The following is a 16,865-nucleotide window of genomic DNA, read 5'->3' on the forward strand; positions in this document are numbered from 1 at the left end:
CCATTCCCTGCTGCCTGCTCAGCGGGGAGCCTGCTTCTCCTTCCCTCCTCTCCCCTCCTCCCCCAAATACAGCTTCATTTATTTTTTTAGATTAAGAACAGGATTGAAAAACATTTGGAAAAATGCCAAGACAGGGAAAGCTCTCTCCCAGCCCCACCCACCTCCCCCTGAGCTCAGTGACCTGCTCAGCGCTTAATCTTTGGACACTGGGGCTCCTTCTCTCTCAGGGACCTGACTTATGAGGCTGTGTGGCTCTTCCCCTCCTCCCCTCCTTAGGGCTTCGTGAGGTGTCTGCTTGCAGTAGGTGCTGAACCACGTGGCTGTTAATCTCATTCTTGTTTTTGTTTTTTTTTTAAGAGTTATTTATTTATTTGACAGAGAGATCACAAGTAGGCAGAGAGGCAGGCGGGCGGCTGGGGGTGGGCAGGGGTGGGAAGCAGGCTCCCTGCTGAGCAGAGACTCCCCCCCCTCCCCCCATGTGGGACTTGATCCCAAGACCCTGAACCAAAGGCAGATGCTTAACGCACTGAGCCACCCAGGCTGTCTCAGTCTTTCAGCAGCTTCCAGATGCTTGCTGTTGTCCCCAGCCCACCAGTGAACATCTGCACACTCCGCCCAGCATTCTCTTTGGATCAGTTTCTAGATGTGGATTTGGTGGGTGGAAGATAGACACAACCTACTTACCAGAAGGAGTCCCGCCTTCTTTCCTAGCCGCTGTGTGTGACTGTTTACCTTCCCGCACCTTGTGTTACCCTGGCTTTCATTCCCCATTTGGATGTTTTAATGAGATCTTTCTGATTTTTGTAAAATCAGGCAAGATAATCGCCTACTATGTTTTGCATTTCTCTGATCAGTACTAGAGTTGGATACATTCTTGTGTATGTTTCTTGGCCTTCTACTGCTTTTGCCTGATTTTGAAATGACTTTCTGCCCTCTGTCTGCTTTTCCAGAGTTTTGCTCTTACTTCTTACAGGATTTCGTTTACATATGAAGGATAATAACCCTTGGTTCCTTGGTTATATATATCGCAAATATTTCTCTCAGTGCATTCTCTTTCTTTTTTTTTTTTTTTTTTAAGATTTTATTTATTTATTTGACAGAGAGAGATCACAAGTAGGCAGAGAGGGAGGCAGAGAGAGAGAGAGAGAGAGAGGAGGAAACAGGCTCCCTGCTGAGCAGAGAGCCCGATGCGGGACTCGATCCCAGGACCCTGAGATCATGACCTGAGCCGAAGGCAGCGGCTTAACCCACTGAGCCACCCAGGCGCCCCTCTCAGTGCATTCTCCCTCTAATTTAACTTGTTACATAAGCACTTTAAAAGTTATCAGATATATATTTTTATATATTTATATATGATACCATATATATTTTCATATATTTATATATATCATATATATATATAAAATATATATATTTTTGCCACTAAGATATTTTGTTGTTGAATCTACTGGTCCATCCCTTTATAGTTGTGTCTCGAGGACATGTTCAGAAAGGTACCCTGCACACCAAGATGGCATAAATATTTTGCTACTGTTTCTCCCAGTTGTCTTGTTTCATATGTTTTTGCCTCAGATCTTTAATCTATCTGGAATTACTTTTGGGGGTAAACAATGAGGTATAAGGCCATCACTTTTTATTTTCACCAAATGGGTGGCCAGTTCCCCGTGAGCTCCGTGTAAAGAAGCCATTGTGGTGCTGGCTGGTGTCCACTTCCCTCTGTGACCCCTGTGCCCCTACTCCCAGCCCCCCTCCTCCATCCTGCTCTGTGCCATGGAGGCCACCACAGGCTGGAGGGGCTAGGAGGAACGGGAGGTTGGGACATCTACTCTGCAGGCAGCTCAGCTGGCTTCCGTTTGCATTCCTGAGGAAAGGGCCTGGTGGCTTCGTTGCCCACCTCAGGTAGCCCTCTCTCCGGATTTTCAAAGCTCATTTCCTTCTTGACCTGGGATTCTAATGGCCCTGGAGGTTCTGCACCATCCCTGTGGTTTCCCTTAACCCTGCCCATACCACTGTGTTAGCCCTTTCCTTAAATTCACATCTGTGGGTGCCACCTTCCTCCTGTCTAGACCTGCTGGGTGCTCAAGCCTTTCCCTCCTCTCTGGAATGCTGGCTTTTGTTGTACACTTGATTCTTGAGTCCGCTGCCATCTGTTTCGGATCCATGGCTGGTTTCATTGTCTATCCATTGCTCACTGTTTAATCCCTATGTGTTCTTTTTTTTTTTTTTCAAGATTTTATTTATTTGACAGACAGAGATCACAAGTAGGCAGAGAGGTAGTCAGAGAGAGAGGAGGAAGCAGGCTCCCCACAGAGCAGAGAGCCCGATGCGGGGCTCGATCCCAGAACGCTGGGATCACGACCTGAGCCGAAGGCAGAGGCTTTAACCCACTGAGCCACCCAGGCGCCCCATCCCTATGTGTTCTAATAGCGATTAGAGCAAGCCTTCTTTATGACCATGCTTTTCCACATGTTCTGACTTTTCTCCCACATTTTTACTTCCATATTTTGTCAGGTTTCCCCAAAGTAGTACTTTTGGGTTTTGATTGAAATTTCATTAGATTCCTAGCTTATGTAGGAGAAGATTGCCATATTGCACGTTTTCATCTATGAACATAGTATTTCTAATTATTGATATGTCAACAAATAGCAGATTTTATACGGGGCAGGGACCATGTCTGTCTTATTAAAAAAGTGATCTCATGCTTCCCATTTATAACACATAGGGTTGGATCTAGAGAGTATAATGCTGAGTGAAATAAGTCAGTCAGAGAAACATAAATACCATATGATTTCACTCCTTTGTGGAATTTAAGAAACAAGACAAATGAAAGAAAGAAAAAAGAGACAAGCCAAAAAACCAGACTCTTAACTATAGAGAACAAACTGCGGGTTCCTGGGGTGGGATGGGGTGGGGTGGAGTTGGTGGGGGGTGAATGAAACAGGTGAGGGGGATTAAGAGCACACTCATTGGTGAGCACTGAGTAACGCATAAAGTTGTCGAATCACTATATTGTACACCTGAAGCTAATATAACACTGTATGTTGACTATACTTGAAATTATTAAAAAATGTCTTAGCGCATACATGAAAGAATGAAATAACTTAAGTCTTTCCGTAAAGTTCAATACCTAACTGCTTAGTGAATTCAATTAATTTTATCCCTCGGCATATTATACTTTTGTTGAGGGGGTGCAATTGGGAAATTATTGTTTCCCTGTTATATTTTTCTAACTGGTTATGGCTTATATAGGAAGGGAGGACTATTGGGACACCTGGGTGGCTCAGTTGTTACGCGTCTGCCTTCAGCTTGGGTCATGATCCCAGGGTCCCGGGATCAAGCCCTGCATTGGGCTCCCTGCTCCTCGGGAGGCCTGCTTCTCCCTCTCCTGTTCCCCCTGCTTGAGTTCCCTCTCTGGCTGTGTTTTTCTGTCAAGTAAATAAAATCTTAAAAAAAAAAAAAAAAAGAAATTAAAAAGAAGCAAAGACTGTTGAATTATTTCTATTAACTTTGTGGCCATTTCACTGAATTTCTATTATTTTATTAGTTTTTCAGTCGATGCTCTGGGTTTTGTAAATATACGCCGTTATTTTGTAATATATATATATGTATATATATATATTTACACATATATATTATTTTTGCTTCTTTCTAATATTTGTCTTAATTTGTTGGCTAGAGAACTTCAGAATTATGTCATATAATAGAATTATATTATGTAGTCCTTGTCTTATCCTTGATGTTTATAGTAGGTTTCAGCTAGATTTTTTTTTTAAGATTTTATTTATTTATTTGACAGACAGAGATCAAGTAGTTAGAGAGGCAGGCAGATAGAGAGAGGGGGAAGCAGGCTCCCTGCTGAATAGAGAGCCCAATGTGGGGCTCCATCCCAGGACTCTGGGATCAATGATCTGAGCCGAAGGCAGACGCTTTAACCCACTGAGCCAGCCAGGCGTCCTCAGCTAGGTATTTTTTATTGTACTACTTAGGATAACATATTTAATATTTAAACATACTTATGTTTAATCTAGCCTAGGAATGTATTCAGAATTTAGGAAAATTCTCTTTGACTTTTATGAGGTTAACATAAAGTTTTTTTTAAACTTACTTTGAGTGTAATATGTCTCCTGATTTTAAGAAAATTTTAGCCAGTGTCCACAGCAGGAGTTGACAGAACAACATGCTGTCCTGGAAAGGAGGCAGTTTCTCTCATCCCTGTGCATCTCCTGAGTGGTGACCCCTAACATGCTTTCAGGGATGTCATCGTAGATGCCTTAGACGAACTTTGCCCTCCAGATCATTTTCACTGGGATTTAACCTCACTAATACAATTACAGTGGAAGATCATTTCAGATTTTACAGATGGTCCTTATATTTGTAGAGGAGCTGATTCCAAACATTAGCACTTTAAAGTCGTAAAGAAAATCTGTGATAGCATCATAAAATGAAAGGAAAAATTGGGTAAAAATGACCAAATTGAAAAATAGAAGGAACTTTGCATATCCTGGGGCCCAGTGAGTCATCTCAAAATGTGTGCTGAGGAGGTAAACAGAGGTGTCCATGTGGCGGACTGTCGTCATTTTTATCTCTGATCCCAGAAACATACAAGTGACTTCAGTATCTAGCAAGAAGAGGTTAAGAATATCATGGTACAGGGCGCCTGGGTGGCTCAGTTGGTTGAGCAACTGCCTTCAGCTCAGGTCATGATCCCGGACTTCCAGGATCGAGTCCTGCATTGGGCTCCCAGCTCCTTGGGGAGTCTGCTTCTCCTTCTGACCACCTCCTCTCTCATGCTCTCTCTCACTCACTCTCCCTCAAATAAATAAATAAAATATTTTTTTTTTTTTAAAAGAATATCATGGTACATATCAGCTGGCACAAAGTGGGCGCTCGATGTATTTGTTTAGTAAATGAGTTGTACACGCATTACATTGGAGGATTACATAATCGTTAAAAGTCACGTTATAGAGCAGAGGTTGGGGGGCTCAGTTGGTTAAGCGTCTGACTCTTGAATTTGGCTCAGGTGGTGGGACTGAGCCCCGGGTCGGGCTCTGCACTCAGTGGGGAGTCTGCTGGAGAGTCTCCCTCCCCCTTGCGTCTTCCCCTCCCTGCTTGTGCACTCTCTCTTTTTCTCTAAAATAAATCTTTTAAAAAAGTTTTCTTAAAGTCAGGTTTTATTTTGTGGCATAAGAAAATGTTTGCTACATTGCAAATTCAAAAAGAAAAACACAGCAAAGGGCACCTCGGTGGCTCAGTCGGTTTAGCGTCTGCCTTCGGCTCAGGTCATAGTCCCAGGGTCCTGGGATTGAGCCCTACATCAGGCTCCCTACTTGGCAGGAAGCCTGCTTCTCTCTCTCCCACTCCCCCTGCTTGTGATCTCTCTCTCGCTGTGTCTCTCTGTCAAATAAATAAAATCTTAAAAAAAGAAGCTCAGCAAATGTGTATATTCAATAGAACCCCGTTTTTATAAGACGAGGGTATATGAGCATGTATGCGTGTGTGTGTGTGTGTGTGTGTGTGTGTGTGTGTGTATGCACTGAACATACAAAAAGCAGGAGGGGTTTTAGTGTAGAAAACATGTAATGAGAATCTTCTAACAGACCCCTGAGAAAACAGTTGAACACGTCTGTCCTCCACTTTCTGGTAGCCAGGGAGAGCCAGCATGTAAGGCAGATGCTAGCCAAGAAGCCACTCGATGCCCCTTATACTATTTTTATTTTTGTTTTTTCCCCCGTCATACTTGACATTTTCTAGTATATGATGTAATTTTCTTATTTTTAAAAAATATTTATTTTTGTAAAGTTTTATTTATTTATTTATTTATTTGAGAGAGACAGAGCAGGAGCAGTGGGAGAAGCAGGCCTCCCCGCCGAGCAGGGAGCCCAACGTGGGGCTCCATCCCAGGACCCTGAGATCATGACCTAAGCCCAAGGCAGGTGCTTAGTGGCTGAGCCACCCAAGCACCCCTAATTTACTTATTTGTTGTGCCTATCACTTAACTTTCTGAGCTGCCTTGTGAGAATAGAAGCTCCATGGGGGAAAACTTTGTTTTGTTCACTGATGGAGCCCAGGCTCTACGAACAGTGCCCGGACATGGCAAGTGTGTGCCGTATGCCTGAATGAGCTCATTGAGTCGTCAAACGCTGGACTGGAGACCCAGTTAGGGGGTCTCATTCAGGTGCTTCCTTTGTGGAAATGCCCAAAGCTGCTCTCACAAAGGTTCTCATCGCAGACCCTGAGGGAAGTAGCCATACAACAGTCTCCAAACATGGGTTTCCTTTTCCGGGAAGGCCCTGTGCCCAGGTACTGAAGGCAGCCCATAGGATGAACGTCAGCGCCCCGGAGCGTCTGGGATGTTTGCCAGAATTGTTCAATGTATTGTCACTTACAGTCACTTGGGTGTGACGTAAAGACATTGTATTTTATTTATTTAAGAAATTTTATTTATTTGAAAGAGCACAAGTAGGCAGAGCAGCAGGCAGAGGGAGAGGCAGGTTTCCTGCCAAGCAGGGTGCCCGATGTGGCGCTCCATCCCAGGACCCTGAGATCATGACTGGAGCCGAAGGCAGACACTTAAATCGACTGAGCTACCCATGCACCCCTATTTTATTTATTTACTTATAAGTAGGCTCCATGCCCAAGATGGGGCTTGAACTCATGACCCCAAGATCAAGGTTGGGTGCTCCACCAACTGAGCCAGCCAGGCCCCCCTACAAACGTGTTTTAAAATAAGAACAAAACAACTTCCACTTTCCTTTTAACTGAAGCAACAAAAGGAACATTTTTAAATGTGCATGTGGTTCAGAAAATAAATCCTACCACCAGGAAAGTCACTGTAGCATGTAATCTGGTTGTATGAATTCTACATGTATTTTTAAATCAGGGAAGGGGGGGCACATTAGACATTCCTGTTTGACCTATTTATGGTTTGCACTGATGCCTTATAGGATCTCATCTCTTTTTGCTTGCAGGATTTTATCCTGGAGCATTACAGTGAGGACAGCTACCTGTATGAAGATGAAATAGCAGATTTGATGGATCTGAGACAGGTGAGGTGTTGTGTGCAGTGGGGAGGGGAGGGGAGCGGAAGGGAGGGGAGGGTGGCCACCAGAGTTTGCTAGGACTTCAGAAAGTCCTATTACAGAATCACAGGTGGTTGGAGGTGATAGGGAGGCACTTTCAAAACCATCCTTAAAACCTGGCCACCATGGGGGGTGGGGGGGGCAGACACGCCCTCGGCACATCTGGGGCTGGATTCTGGGACTCCTGAGCCTGCCCCAGCCCCTTCCCCCATGCCTCATGCTCAGGGTAGCAGCAGCAGGGGCCCAGGCTCTGTAGGCATAGTGCGTGTGACACCTGGGGTGGCCGTGCGCTGGGTCCTCATCCGCGCCCCCCCCACCCCCGTTCCCTTTCCCTCCAGGCTTGCCGGACGCCCAGCCGGGATGAGGCTGGGGTCGAACTGCTCATGAGCTATTTCATCCAGCTGGGGTTTGTGGAGAGCCGGTTCTTCCCACCCACCCGACAGATGGGGATCTTGTTTACATGGTAGGTGACCCAGGCCGGCCCCCCCACCCCACCCCCGCTGCTGCCCTCCTCTGCATCCCTCGCCCTCTCTTTCAAGCGGTCCCGTTTCTCCAGGAGAGCCTAGATCAACGCGTGTTTACGTATGACGGGGATCCAAGGGGAGAAGTCTCCAACAGACTGTGGCTTCTTGCTTCTCAGATCAAGGGAGCCGAGGAGAAGAGGCAGTTTTTTTGTGTGTGCTCACTTCCTTGTTGGGGAAACACGGGGGCTCTGAGGTGGAATTAACAAGAACAAAGATTCTTGTCCCAGATGGAACGGGTCGGGGGTGGGGGCAGTGGGAGTTGGGTTTTGTCCCAGTGACAAAGGCAGCAAACAAGTAGATGTTAAGCAGAGCATTTGATTCTTCTCCAGAGTTGGTATTTTCGAAGGTTAGTGCTCTTTATTTATTTATTTATTTATTTTTAAAGATTTTATTTATTTATTTGACAGAGAAAGATCACAAGTAGGCAGAGAGGCAGAGAGAGAGAGAGGGAAGCAGGCTCCCTGCTGAGCAGAGAGCCCGATGCGGGACTTGATCCCAGGACCCTGAGATCATGACCTGAGCCGAAGGCAGCGGCTTAACCCACTGAGCCACCCAGGCGCCCCGGTTAGTGCTCTTTAAATGCTTTGGAGATGCCGTACCTCTTCCCTGAGGGTCCTTAGCATGGGAGAAAGGAGAGTCAAATCCAAGAGCCTTGGGTCGTATTCAAGCTGCATTACATCACTGCTGGTGGCTATGAATGCTGTCCTTTTGAAAGAATAGGTGCAAGACTTTTGCTATAGATGCCTTAGCTGCCTACTCCGAGCGAAAGGGTAAAGGTGGTTTCTCCTTAGTGTCGAATTAGGATGAATCTCCACGTCTGCCTCCTGGTTGACGGGTGAACTTTAAAACAGATCCTGAGTCTTTTAGACTTGAGGAAGAACAGTGGGGGGTTCCTATTTGCTGTGTTTCATTTAGGGGAGGACACACACACACACACACACACACACACGGATTTTGGAATGGGAGAGTGGGGTGGAGGGCAGAGGGAGAAAGGGAATCTTAAGCAGGTTCCACCTCTAGCAGGGAGCCTGGCTTGGGGCTCCATCTCACAACCCGAAGATCATGACCCAAGTTGAAATCAAGAATCAGACACTTAATCAACTGAGCCATCCAGATGCCCTAAGAGAAGGCTTTTTTTTTTTTTTTTTTTTTAAGATTTTATTTATTTATTTGTCAGAGATCGAGAGAGAGCGAGAGGGCACAAGCAAGGAAAACAGCAAGCAGAGGGAGAAGCAGGCTCCCCACCAAGCATGGAGCCCAATGCAGGGTCCGATCCCAGGTCTCTAGGATCATGACCTGAAGCTGAAGGTAGACGTTCAACGGACTGAACCACGGAGGCACCTAAGAAGACATATTTCTAATACACCTTATTTTTTAGAACAGTTTTAGGCTCACAGCAAAATTAATAGATTTTCCATATATTTTCCCACATTATCACCCAAAGTCCATAGTTGACGTTGGGTCTCACTCCTGGTGGTAGGCACTTCCTGGTTTGTTTTTTTTTTTTTTTTTTAAGAATGTATTTATTTATTTGACAGAGAGAGATCACAAGTAGGCAGAGAGGCAGGCAGAGAGAGAGAGGAGGAAGCAGGCTCCCCGCTGAGCAGAGAGCCCGATGCGGGACTCGATCCCAGGACTCTGGGATCATGACCTGAGCCGAAGGCAGTGGCTTAACCCAATGAGCCACCCAGGTGCCCCACTTCCTGGGTTTTGACCATGTGTAAGGACACATTTCCATGTTACAGGATCACATGGGGGAGTCTCACTGCCCTACAGTCCTCCGCTCTGCCTCTTCAGCCCTCCCCCGCCCCTCAACCCTGGCATCTACTGATTCTTTGTGTCTCCATTGTTTTGCCTTTTCCAGAATGCCAGATAGTTGGAATCATAAAGTATGTAGACTTTTTCAGATTGGCTTCCTTCACTGAGATATTCCATGCATTTAAGTTTCCTGCATGTCTTCTCACAGCTCGATAATTCATTTCTTTTTATTGCTACATGGTATTTCACTGTATGGTTTTGCTGCAGTTTGTTTGTCCATTCACTTTTGGAAGGACGTGTTGGTTGAGAAGCCTTCCTTTAGCATGAGGTGGTGATAAGCCCATTGGCTTGCTTGGAAATGAAAGCTTCATTGCATGTGTACCCTTGCCTTTTATCATTCAGGAAATGAATTTTGTCTGCTTTCTCCCCAAAGTGGCCTTCACCAGCCAAATAATTCATGTTCTCAAAACCTATTTCCTTTAAATAGGTACGACTCGTTCACCGGGGTTCCGGTTAGCCAGCAGAACCTGCTACTGGAGAAGGCCAGCATTCTGTTTAATATTGGAGCCCTCTACACTCAGATCGGGACCCGGTGCAATCGGCGGACCCAGGCTGGTCTAGAGGGTGCAGTGGACGCCTTTCAGAGAGCTGCAGGTGTGTCTCCAGGAAGGCTGCCGGGATAGCATCCTGGCCCCACCAGGGGGGTTCTGGGTACTGCAGCGGAAGAGGGTCTGTGGGCCTTCCCCAAGGCCCCGGCTTCCCCAAGACCCAAGTCCTGTAAGGGCCAGGCGGGTTTCAAGTGCTGGTATATCTTACCACCGAGAGAATTGCTTAAGGGCTCAAGCCCTGATGCTTTGGTCTGGGTGTGGCTGAGGGACCCTGCACGTTAGGGTTTGTGTGTTTCTGTTGTGCTCGTGCAAACTTGCCTGCCTGAAGCTCTCCGCCCAGCCTTTTGTCAAGTGACACTTAGCAGCAACCTATGAGAGGACTGGAGCCCCCCCCCCCCCCCCCCCCCCGCCCCGGGCTGGGTGTAGTGGTGTGTATGGCTCTGGGGTATCTGAGGGTCCTGCATCTGCATTGTTCTCCTGCAGCAGGGCCTGTGGCTGGCAGAGTTGCTGTGAGGAGTGGTGGGGGAAAGCGGGCACATGGCACAGACCACAGGACAATACCCCTAGTGGACTTCACACTGCATTCCTTTCTGTGCCGGTTCTCATCCCTCTGCTCTGCAAGGCCATGAAGAACCCTAGCTGTGTCATTTTGACTGATCGTGAAATTGCTTGTGTTAAAATGACTGATTCTTGGGGGGTTGCACCTGGGGGGCTCAGTCTGGTAAGCCTCCGCCTTCGGCTCAGGTCATGATCCCAGAGTCCTGGGATTGAGTCCCGCATCGGACTCCCTGCTCAGCAGAGAGCCTGCTCCTCCCTCTGCTTTCTGCTCCCCCCTCTCTCTCTCTCTGATAAATAGAGAAATAAAATCTTTAAAAAAAAAAAAAAAGATCCCTTGGAATAAAGCAGCATGCTAAGATCCCATGTGGCAGTGGATTTCTTTCACTGTACATTCTTTTTCTTCCCGAGGAACCTAAAGCAAGTGTGTTTGGAGACCCATCTCTAAGATGACAGCAGCACAGACAACATGAAGCATAAGAGCAGTGGGGGGAGCAAACCCCAGAGGGGAGCAAATAGCCCACAGCCACTGCCATCTGTCCATGGGGCATCTGGGGCTTTGCAACAAAACCAGAGGAACCAGTCAGATGGGATTCATGTTAGAGATTTTATTTCAGCCTCTGGTTGATCGTCAGCCCTGTGACAGTTACTTTCCTAACATAAAGAAGTCAGCTAAGGGGCACAGCAGGAAAATTTCCATTGGAGTGGCTGGGTTGGTCTTCCCTGAGGGCCTGGGGGAAAGCCCTGAATTCCATCCTGACTCAGGTGTTAGGTGGGAACGTGTCCCTCAGAGAGCCCTTCCCTCACCCTGCCTGCTTCCTGCTCATGTACGGAAGGCCTCACAGGGGCCCAGGTGAGACGGCAGTAAATAGGGAGCAGGCTGGTTTTCTCGCTTGATATGGAGGTAAATATTTTAGAAAAGAATCTTTTTTTTTTTTTTAATTTTGTTAAAATGCACGAAAGAAAATGACCGTCTGTAACCGATTTCAAGTGTTCACTTTACTGGGATTAAGAACATTCACGGTGCTGGGCAATTCTCTATCACCCAAACTTTGTCATCTGCCCGGACTGAGACTGTGGGGGTCCCTGGGGGGGCATGGTGGGTGAGCGTCCGACTCTTCATATCAGCTCAGGGTCATGGGATCGAGCCCTGTGTTGGGCTCTGTGCTCAGTGTGGAGTCTGAGATTCTCTCCCTCTGCTTCTCGACCTCCTACGCACTCACGCTCTCTCTCTTTCTTGCTCTTTGTCTCAAATAAATAACTAAATACAATCTTCAGACTGAAACTCTGTACCCATGAAACACTCTATATTCCTTCCTTCCCCCTGCCCCTGGCAACTACCATGCTCCTTTTTCGTCTCCTTGAATTTGACTCTTCCGGATACCTCGTCTCCCACAATCATACATTTGCCCATGTGACTGGTGTATTTCACTTTGCGTAACCTCCGCGTCCATGTTTTAGCATGTGTCAGAATCTCCTTCCTTCTTAAGCCTGAAAAATATTCTGTTGTATGTACGCAACACGTTTTGTTTAAGCGTACGTTGATGGACATTTGGGTTGGCTTCTACCTTTTGGCTGTATGACTCATGCTGTCGTGAATGTGGGTGCACGAGTATCGGTTTCCATCATTTCCATCTGCTTTCAGTTCTTTGGGGAGTATACCCAAGAAGGGAATTGTTGGATCTTACGGTAACTGAGAATCAGATTTTTCACAACGTTCCAGAACACATTCTTTATTTTTCTGTCTCTCCTTCTTGCTTTTGAGCAGCATGGTGAAATCGATACGACCCCTGTCTAATGTGAAAAAAAAAATTTCCGATTGTAGGGGTTTTAAATTACCTGAAAGAGACATTCACTCATACTCCGAGTTACGACATGAGTCCTGCCATGCTCAGCGTGCTGGTCAAAATGATGCTTGCACAAGCCCAAGAAAATGTGTTTGAGAAAATCTGCCTTCCTGGGATCCGGAATGAGTTCTTCGTGCTGGTGAAGGTGGCTCAGGAGGCTGCCAAGGTGAGCCCTCCGAGGTCCCGTGACTTCCGGGGGGTGGGCGGGATGTGTCGATGTGGGCCCCTGGAAGCAGTGGGGGCTCCCTATGGCAGTTTGCCCGTGCTCCCTATGGCAGTTTGCCCGTGACCTGGGCAGCGTGCCTGCCCTGGACCGAGCGTGAGCCTGCATTTTCTTGGCAAGCTGTGGCGTTTCCGATACGGATCACTGATTCCATCTGCAGCTTAGCCGAAAATCCAGTATCGTGACAGTTGCCTGAGCTTCCTGTGAATTCTGATGCTGGAAGAACTAGGAAGCGTTGGAGCTGCTCCCAGATTCTGGAGCAGGCACCTGCAGGGCCCCTCCATAGAAGAAAGGGCTCTTTTTCTGCAGCCTGGGTGCATGAGCACTCCTGGGGCAGGCTCCCCCTTCCCAGCATTCCTTCCGTTGCAGGTAGGGGAGGTCTATCGGCAGCTGCACACCGCCATGAGCCAGGCACCGGTGAAGGAGAACATCCCCTATTCCTGGGCCAGCTTGGCCTGCGTGAAGGCACACCACTACGGAGCCCTGGCCCACTACTTTGCGGCCACACTTCTCATCGACCACCAGTGTAAGGCTTGTGGGCCTGGAGGCTCTGGGGCTTTGGTCAGGGTCATGCTTCTAGAACATTCTATGCTGAATGAGCACTGTCTTAACCTGGAGATGCTTACATGATTTAGGGGTTCTCCATTCCTGCTGTGGAGGAAGAAGGGGAGTGTAATTCTGCCCAGGTTGGAGCAAACAGCTCCAAGGCGGTGACCTCTCCCCTGGCGTTAAGACCAGGGCTTGGACCAGGGTCAGAAGTTGTGAGGTATTCACCTAGGCACTGAATCTAAGGGGATGCCCCCAAACTCAGCATTCAAGATAACGTTTGGATATGATATTTAAAATGAATCAAAACTAAACAAACAAACAAACAAACAAAAATCCATGGTGCTCCAAATTTTAAATAAAGACCACAGATCAGTAGCAGTGCTGTGCGGGCCCACATTGGAGCCTGAAGCAAAGGGGAATTTTGATGTCTGTTCATCATGCATCTTTTAAGCTTACATTTTGGTATTTAGAAAATTGTATTAAACTATCCTGTCTCCTGACTGTTGAGTGTTTGGTGCTCTTAAATTTTCAGCCCGAGGTGAGGATCTTGTTCTCCTCACCCTAGTCTTGGTTCTGATATGAGGTCAGGTGGGACTCTTGTCGTGAGCTCTAATCGAGGTCGTCCCACAGTAATGAAATGGGCAAGTTCTGGAGCCACACTACCCGGGTTCATAACACTGCTCTGCCATTTACTAGCTGTGTGATCTCGGGCAAGTTACCTAATTTTCTGGGCCTTGGTTTTCTCATCTATCAAATGGGGGCATGAAGAGAACCCATCTCATAGGGCTCTTGTGAAAATTACATGTCTGTATGCAAAGCTAAATAGCGCCTTGTATCTTGTGGGCTCCCGGAAAGTGGTAGATGCCTACTGCTAGTATTACTGCATAGTCTGATATACGGGACAAGTCACATAAACCACTTGGCAATTATGGTAACAACACACATGGGGCAGCAGTTGGACTCCTTTGGTGTAGTCACGGAAGGCTTCTCAGAGGCGGTGATATTTGAGTTGGACCTTGAAGTCTGAGGAGCACTTTTGCAGCTGAACAAGGAAGAAAAGGACAGCCAGAGCAAACACATGTCCCGTGTGCCAGGGAGGATGGGTGCAGGCATGGAGGCCACCAGAGGCTTGAGGCTGGGCCGTGCTAGGAGGTTCCGTGAGGTGGGTAAGTTGGAAGAGGTAGAATGGGGGCTTAGAGCCAAAGCAGGAGCCTCTAGGGTGCGCCTGTCCCTGAGTGCCAAGACTTATGAGCTAGATGGCCAGGGGTGTGTCCAGGGGCTAAAAGGAGACCTAGTATCCCAAGTGCCTTATAAAAGTGGAGAAGAAAGGTAACTAGAGGAGGTTGAAAGAGACTTCTCTGAGGGTCCGCAGCACCATCTCGAGTCTGTGGTCATATCCACAAGAAGGGATTTACCATGTGGCTCTCACTGCAGTGAAGCCGGGAGCTGATGAGGACCATCAGGAGAAGTGCCTGTCCCAGCTCTACGACCACATGCCGGAAGGACTGACACCCTTGGCTACGTTGAAGAACATCCACCAGCGCCGACAGCTGGGTACGCCTGGGCTGTTCTGCTCCTTCCCTCTGTGGGCCCCATTCCATGCCCAGCTGATCCTGCTCACAGACCGCCCCAGACAGGTCCCCAGGGCAGGGCCCGGAAAGCAGGGCATCCTGGGTCATCCGACCATTCTGGATCAGAAACCGTGGGGCATGGTCTGCAGCCTCGGCAGGCCCCTGGGTCTGTGTTCTCGCAGGTTCTCTGAGGGCCTGGGCCTCCCAGAGTGGAGCCAGAGCTATGGCAGCCTTCCCATGCCCTCATGGTTCAGGGAATGGCCCTTGGTCATCCAAATGTGGAAGGGCACGTTCATTAATTTTCTTCTGTCACACCTAAGAACTGGTGATGGGTAGTTTGGTTTCTGCCAGGGTCAGAGAGAGTATCTCTTCCCATGTATGAGTCTAAATTCCTCTACTAACCAGACCTGCTCCCTAACCCCCATGTACTTCCCCTTCTCACTGATGGCAACTCCAGCCTAGGGGTGTATAGGCCAGGAACCCAGGAGTCTCCAGCCTTCAGCCTTCTTTCTCACCCCACACGTGATGGGCAAATGCTGTTGACTGTACCTAGACAACACGTCCCATATCCAACTACTATTTACCTACCTCCTGGACTAAGCCACATGCACGCAGTGCTTACCTAACACATGTTGACTGCCTCAGTCTCACACAACCCTATGAGATACACATAATATGATCCCCATTTTGCAGTTAAGGAAACAGGCCCAGAGTGGTCACATGGCTCGTAACTGGTCCCCTGCTTTCCTCTTTATTCCTTCCTACTTAGTTCCCATGGGTCATGTCACATCAGTCTTCTGCTCACATCTTAATGGGCTCCCATCTCACCCAAAGTAGGGACAGAAGCTGTCACCCTACATTTGTAAGGTGGATGACATGTCTGGCTCCTGCTCCTCTCTGGCCTCATTCCAGGCCTCACTCCCTCTGGCTCCAGCCCCAAGCTCCTTGTAACCCTGGAATGTACAAGCATACTCCTGCTTGTACAGGAGTACAGCTCCGGGGACTTTGCACTTGCTGTTCCATCTTTCAGGAGTGCCCTTCTGTCAGATATCCTTGTGACTGCTCCCTTACCTCCTTCAGGGCTCTGCTCAAAAGTTAACTTCAAGAAGTCCTTCCTGGATCGCCCATCATTAAAAGAGCAACTTTCTGTTCCTAGTCTTCTTTTGCTAGATCTGCTACCTGCCCTGCTTTATTTCTCTCCCAATCTTACACCCTGATCCATGACCGATTTCTTAGCTTGTTAATGATCTGTCTTCAACACCAGCACATAAACTCCCTGGCGACAGAGGCTAGTTTTTGTTCATTGCTTCACCTCTAGTGCCCAGAACAGTGGGTAACTATTTGCCGAATGAACGCTTTATAGACCTGAGTGAGCCTGTCTCACATGGATTTAAGAGGGACTTAGGCTGTTCAGGCAGATCCTTTGGGAAGGAGAGGGTCCACCCCTCTGGGCTGGTCCTTGGGCACCTGGGCTCACCCCGAGGGACTTGTGCTGCCCGAGATGGGGGCACCGTGTCACGTAGGGTCCGTTTTCTGGGGGCAGGCAAGTCGCACGTGCGCCGAGCTGTGGCACTTCATGAGGAGTCCGTGAGGGAGGCCAGCCTGTGTAAGAAGCTTCGTAACATCGAGGTGCTGCAGGAGGTGCTGTCCGCCGCGCACCGGCGTTCCCAGCTTAAGGATGCGCAGCTCCGGGAGGACGATGACCTGCTGGACTTGATCGAAGCTCCCGACATCGTCTGTGAGTGACCTGGGAGCCTGTGGCGGGTGCAGAGGACGTCCCCGTTACTCTGGGGGCGCAGCCTTGGTCCGCTCCTCTGGGAAGGCTTGGCCAGACCCTGAGTTACCTCTCTGCTCACTCGGTGCAGGGATTTCTTTATGGTCTTTGTTCTTGGTGACCTCCTGGTAGCCTGTGACCGACCCCCTGTGTCAGGGTGCTCTGCTGCCTTGTTTCTGTCCCCGCCTCCCTCAGCACCCTCTTTGCTGACTGTTGTTGCTCCTGGCGTTGTCGGAGGTCTACTTTGGCTGGTTTGCCTCCTCCTAGATGCCCTTCCTTAAAGTCTCATAACCTCCCTGGGGCTCTGGCCGTCACCTCTAGTCAGGAGACCTCAGAAGCTACCTTGGCCTTGATGCTTTTGCTACGCTTCCCCCCCC

General features: G+C 48.3%; 1 protein-coding gene across 1 annotated transcript in view; it reads left to right on the top strand.

Moving 5' to 3' along the window:
• RHPN2 (rhophilin Rho GTPase binding protein 2) overlaps positions 1-16,865 on the top strand; it is a 58,258-nt gene that overhangs the window by 31,007 nt on the left and 10,386 nt on the right. Inside the window, exons 5-11 of the mRNA XM_059383862.1 lie at positions 6,969-7,046; positions 7,418-7,542; positions 9,849-10,015; positions 12,350-12,537; positions 12,964-13,120; positions 14,578-14,697; positions 16,258-16,452. Of these exons, the coding sequence (XP_059239845.1) occupies positions 6,969-7,046; positions 7,418-7,542; positions 9,849-10,015; positions 12,350-12,537; positions 12,964-13,120; positions 14,578-14,697; positions 16,258-16,452 (1,030 nt within the window). The remainder of the gene's footprint in view (positions 1-6,968; positions 7,047-7,417; positions 7,543-9,848; positions 10,016-12,349; positions 12,538-12,963; positions 13,121-14,577; positions 14,698-16,257; positions 16,453-16,865) is intronic.

Source organism: Mustela nigripes, chromosome 17 (assembly GCF_022355385.1).
Source record: "Mustela nigripes isolate SB6536 chromosome 17, MUSNIG.SB6536, whole genome shotgun sequence".
NCBI lineage: Eukaryota > Metazoa > Chordata > Mammalia > Carnivora > Mustelidae > Mustela > Mustela nigripes.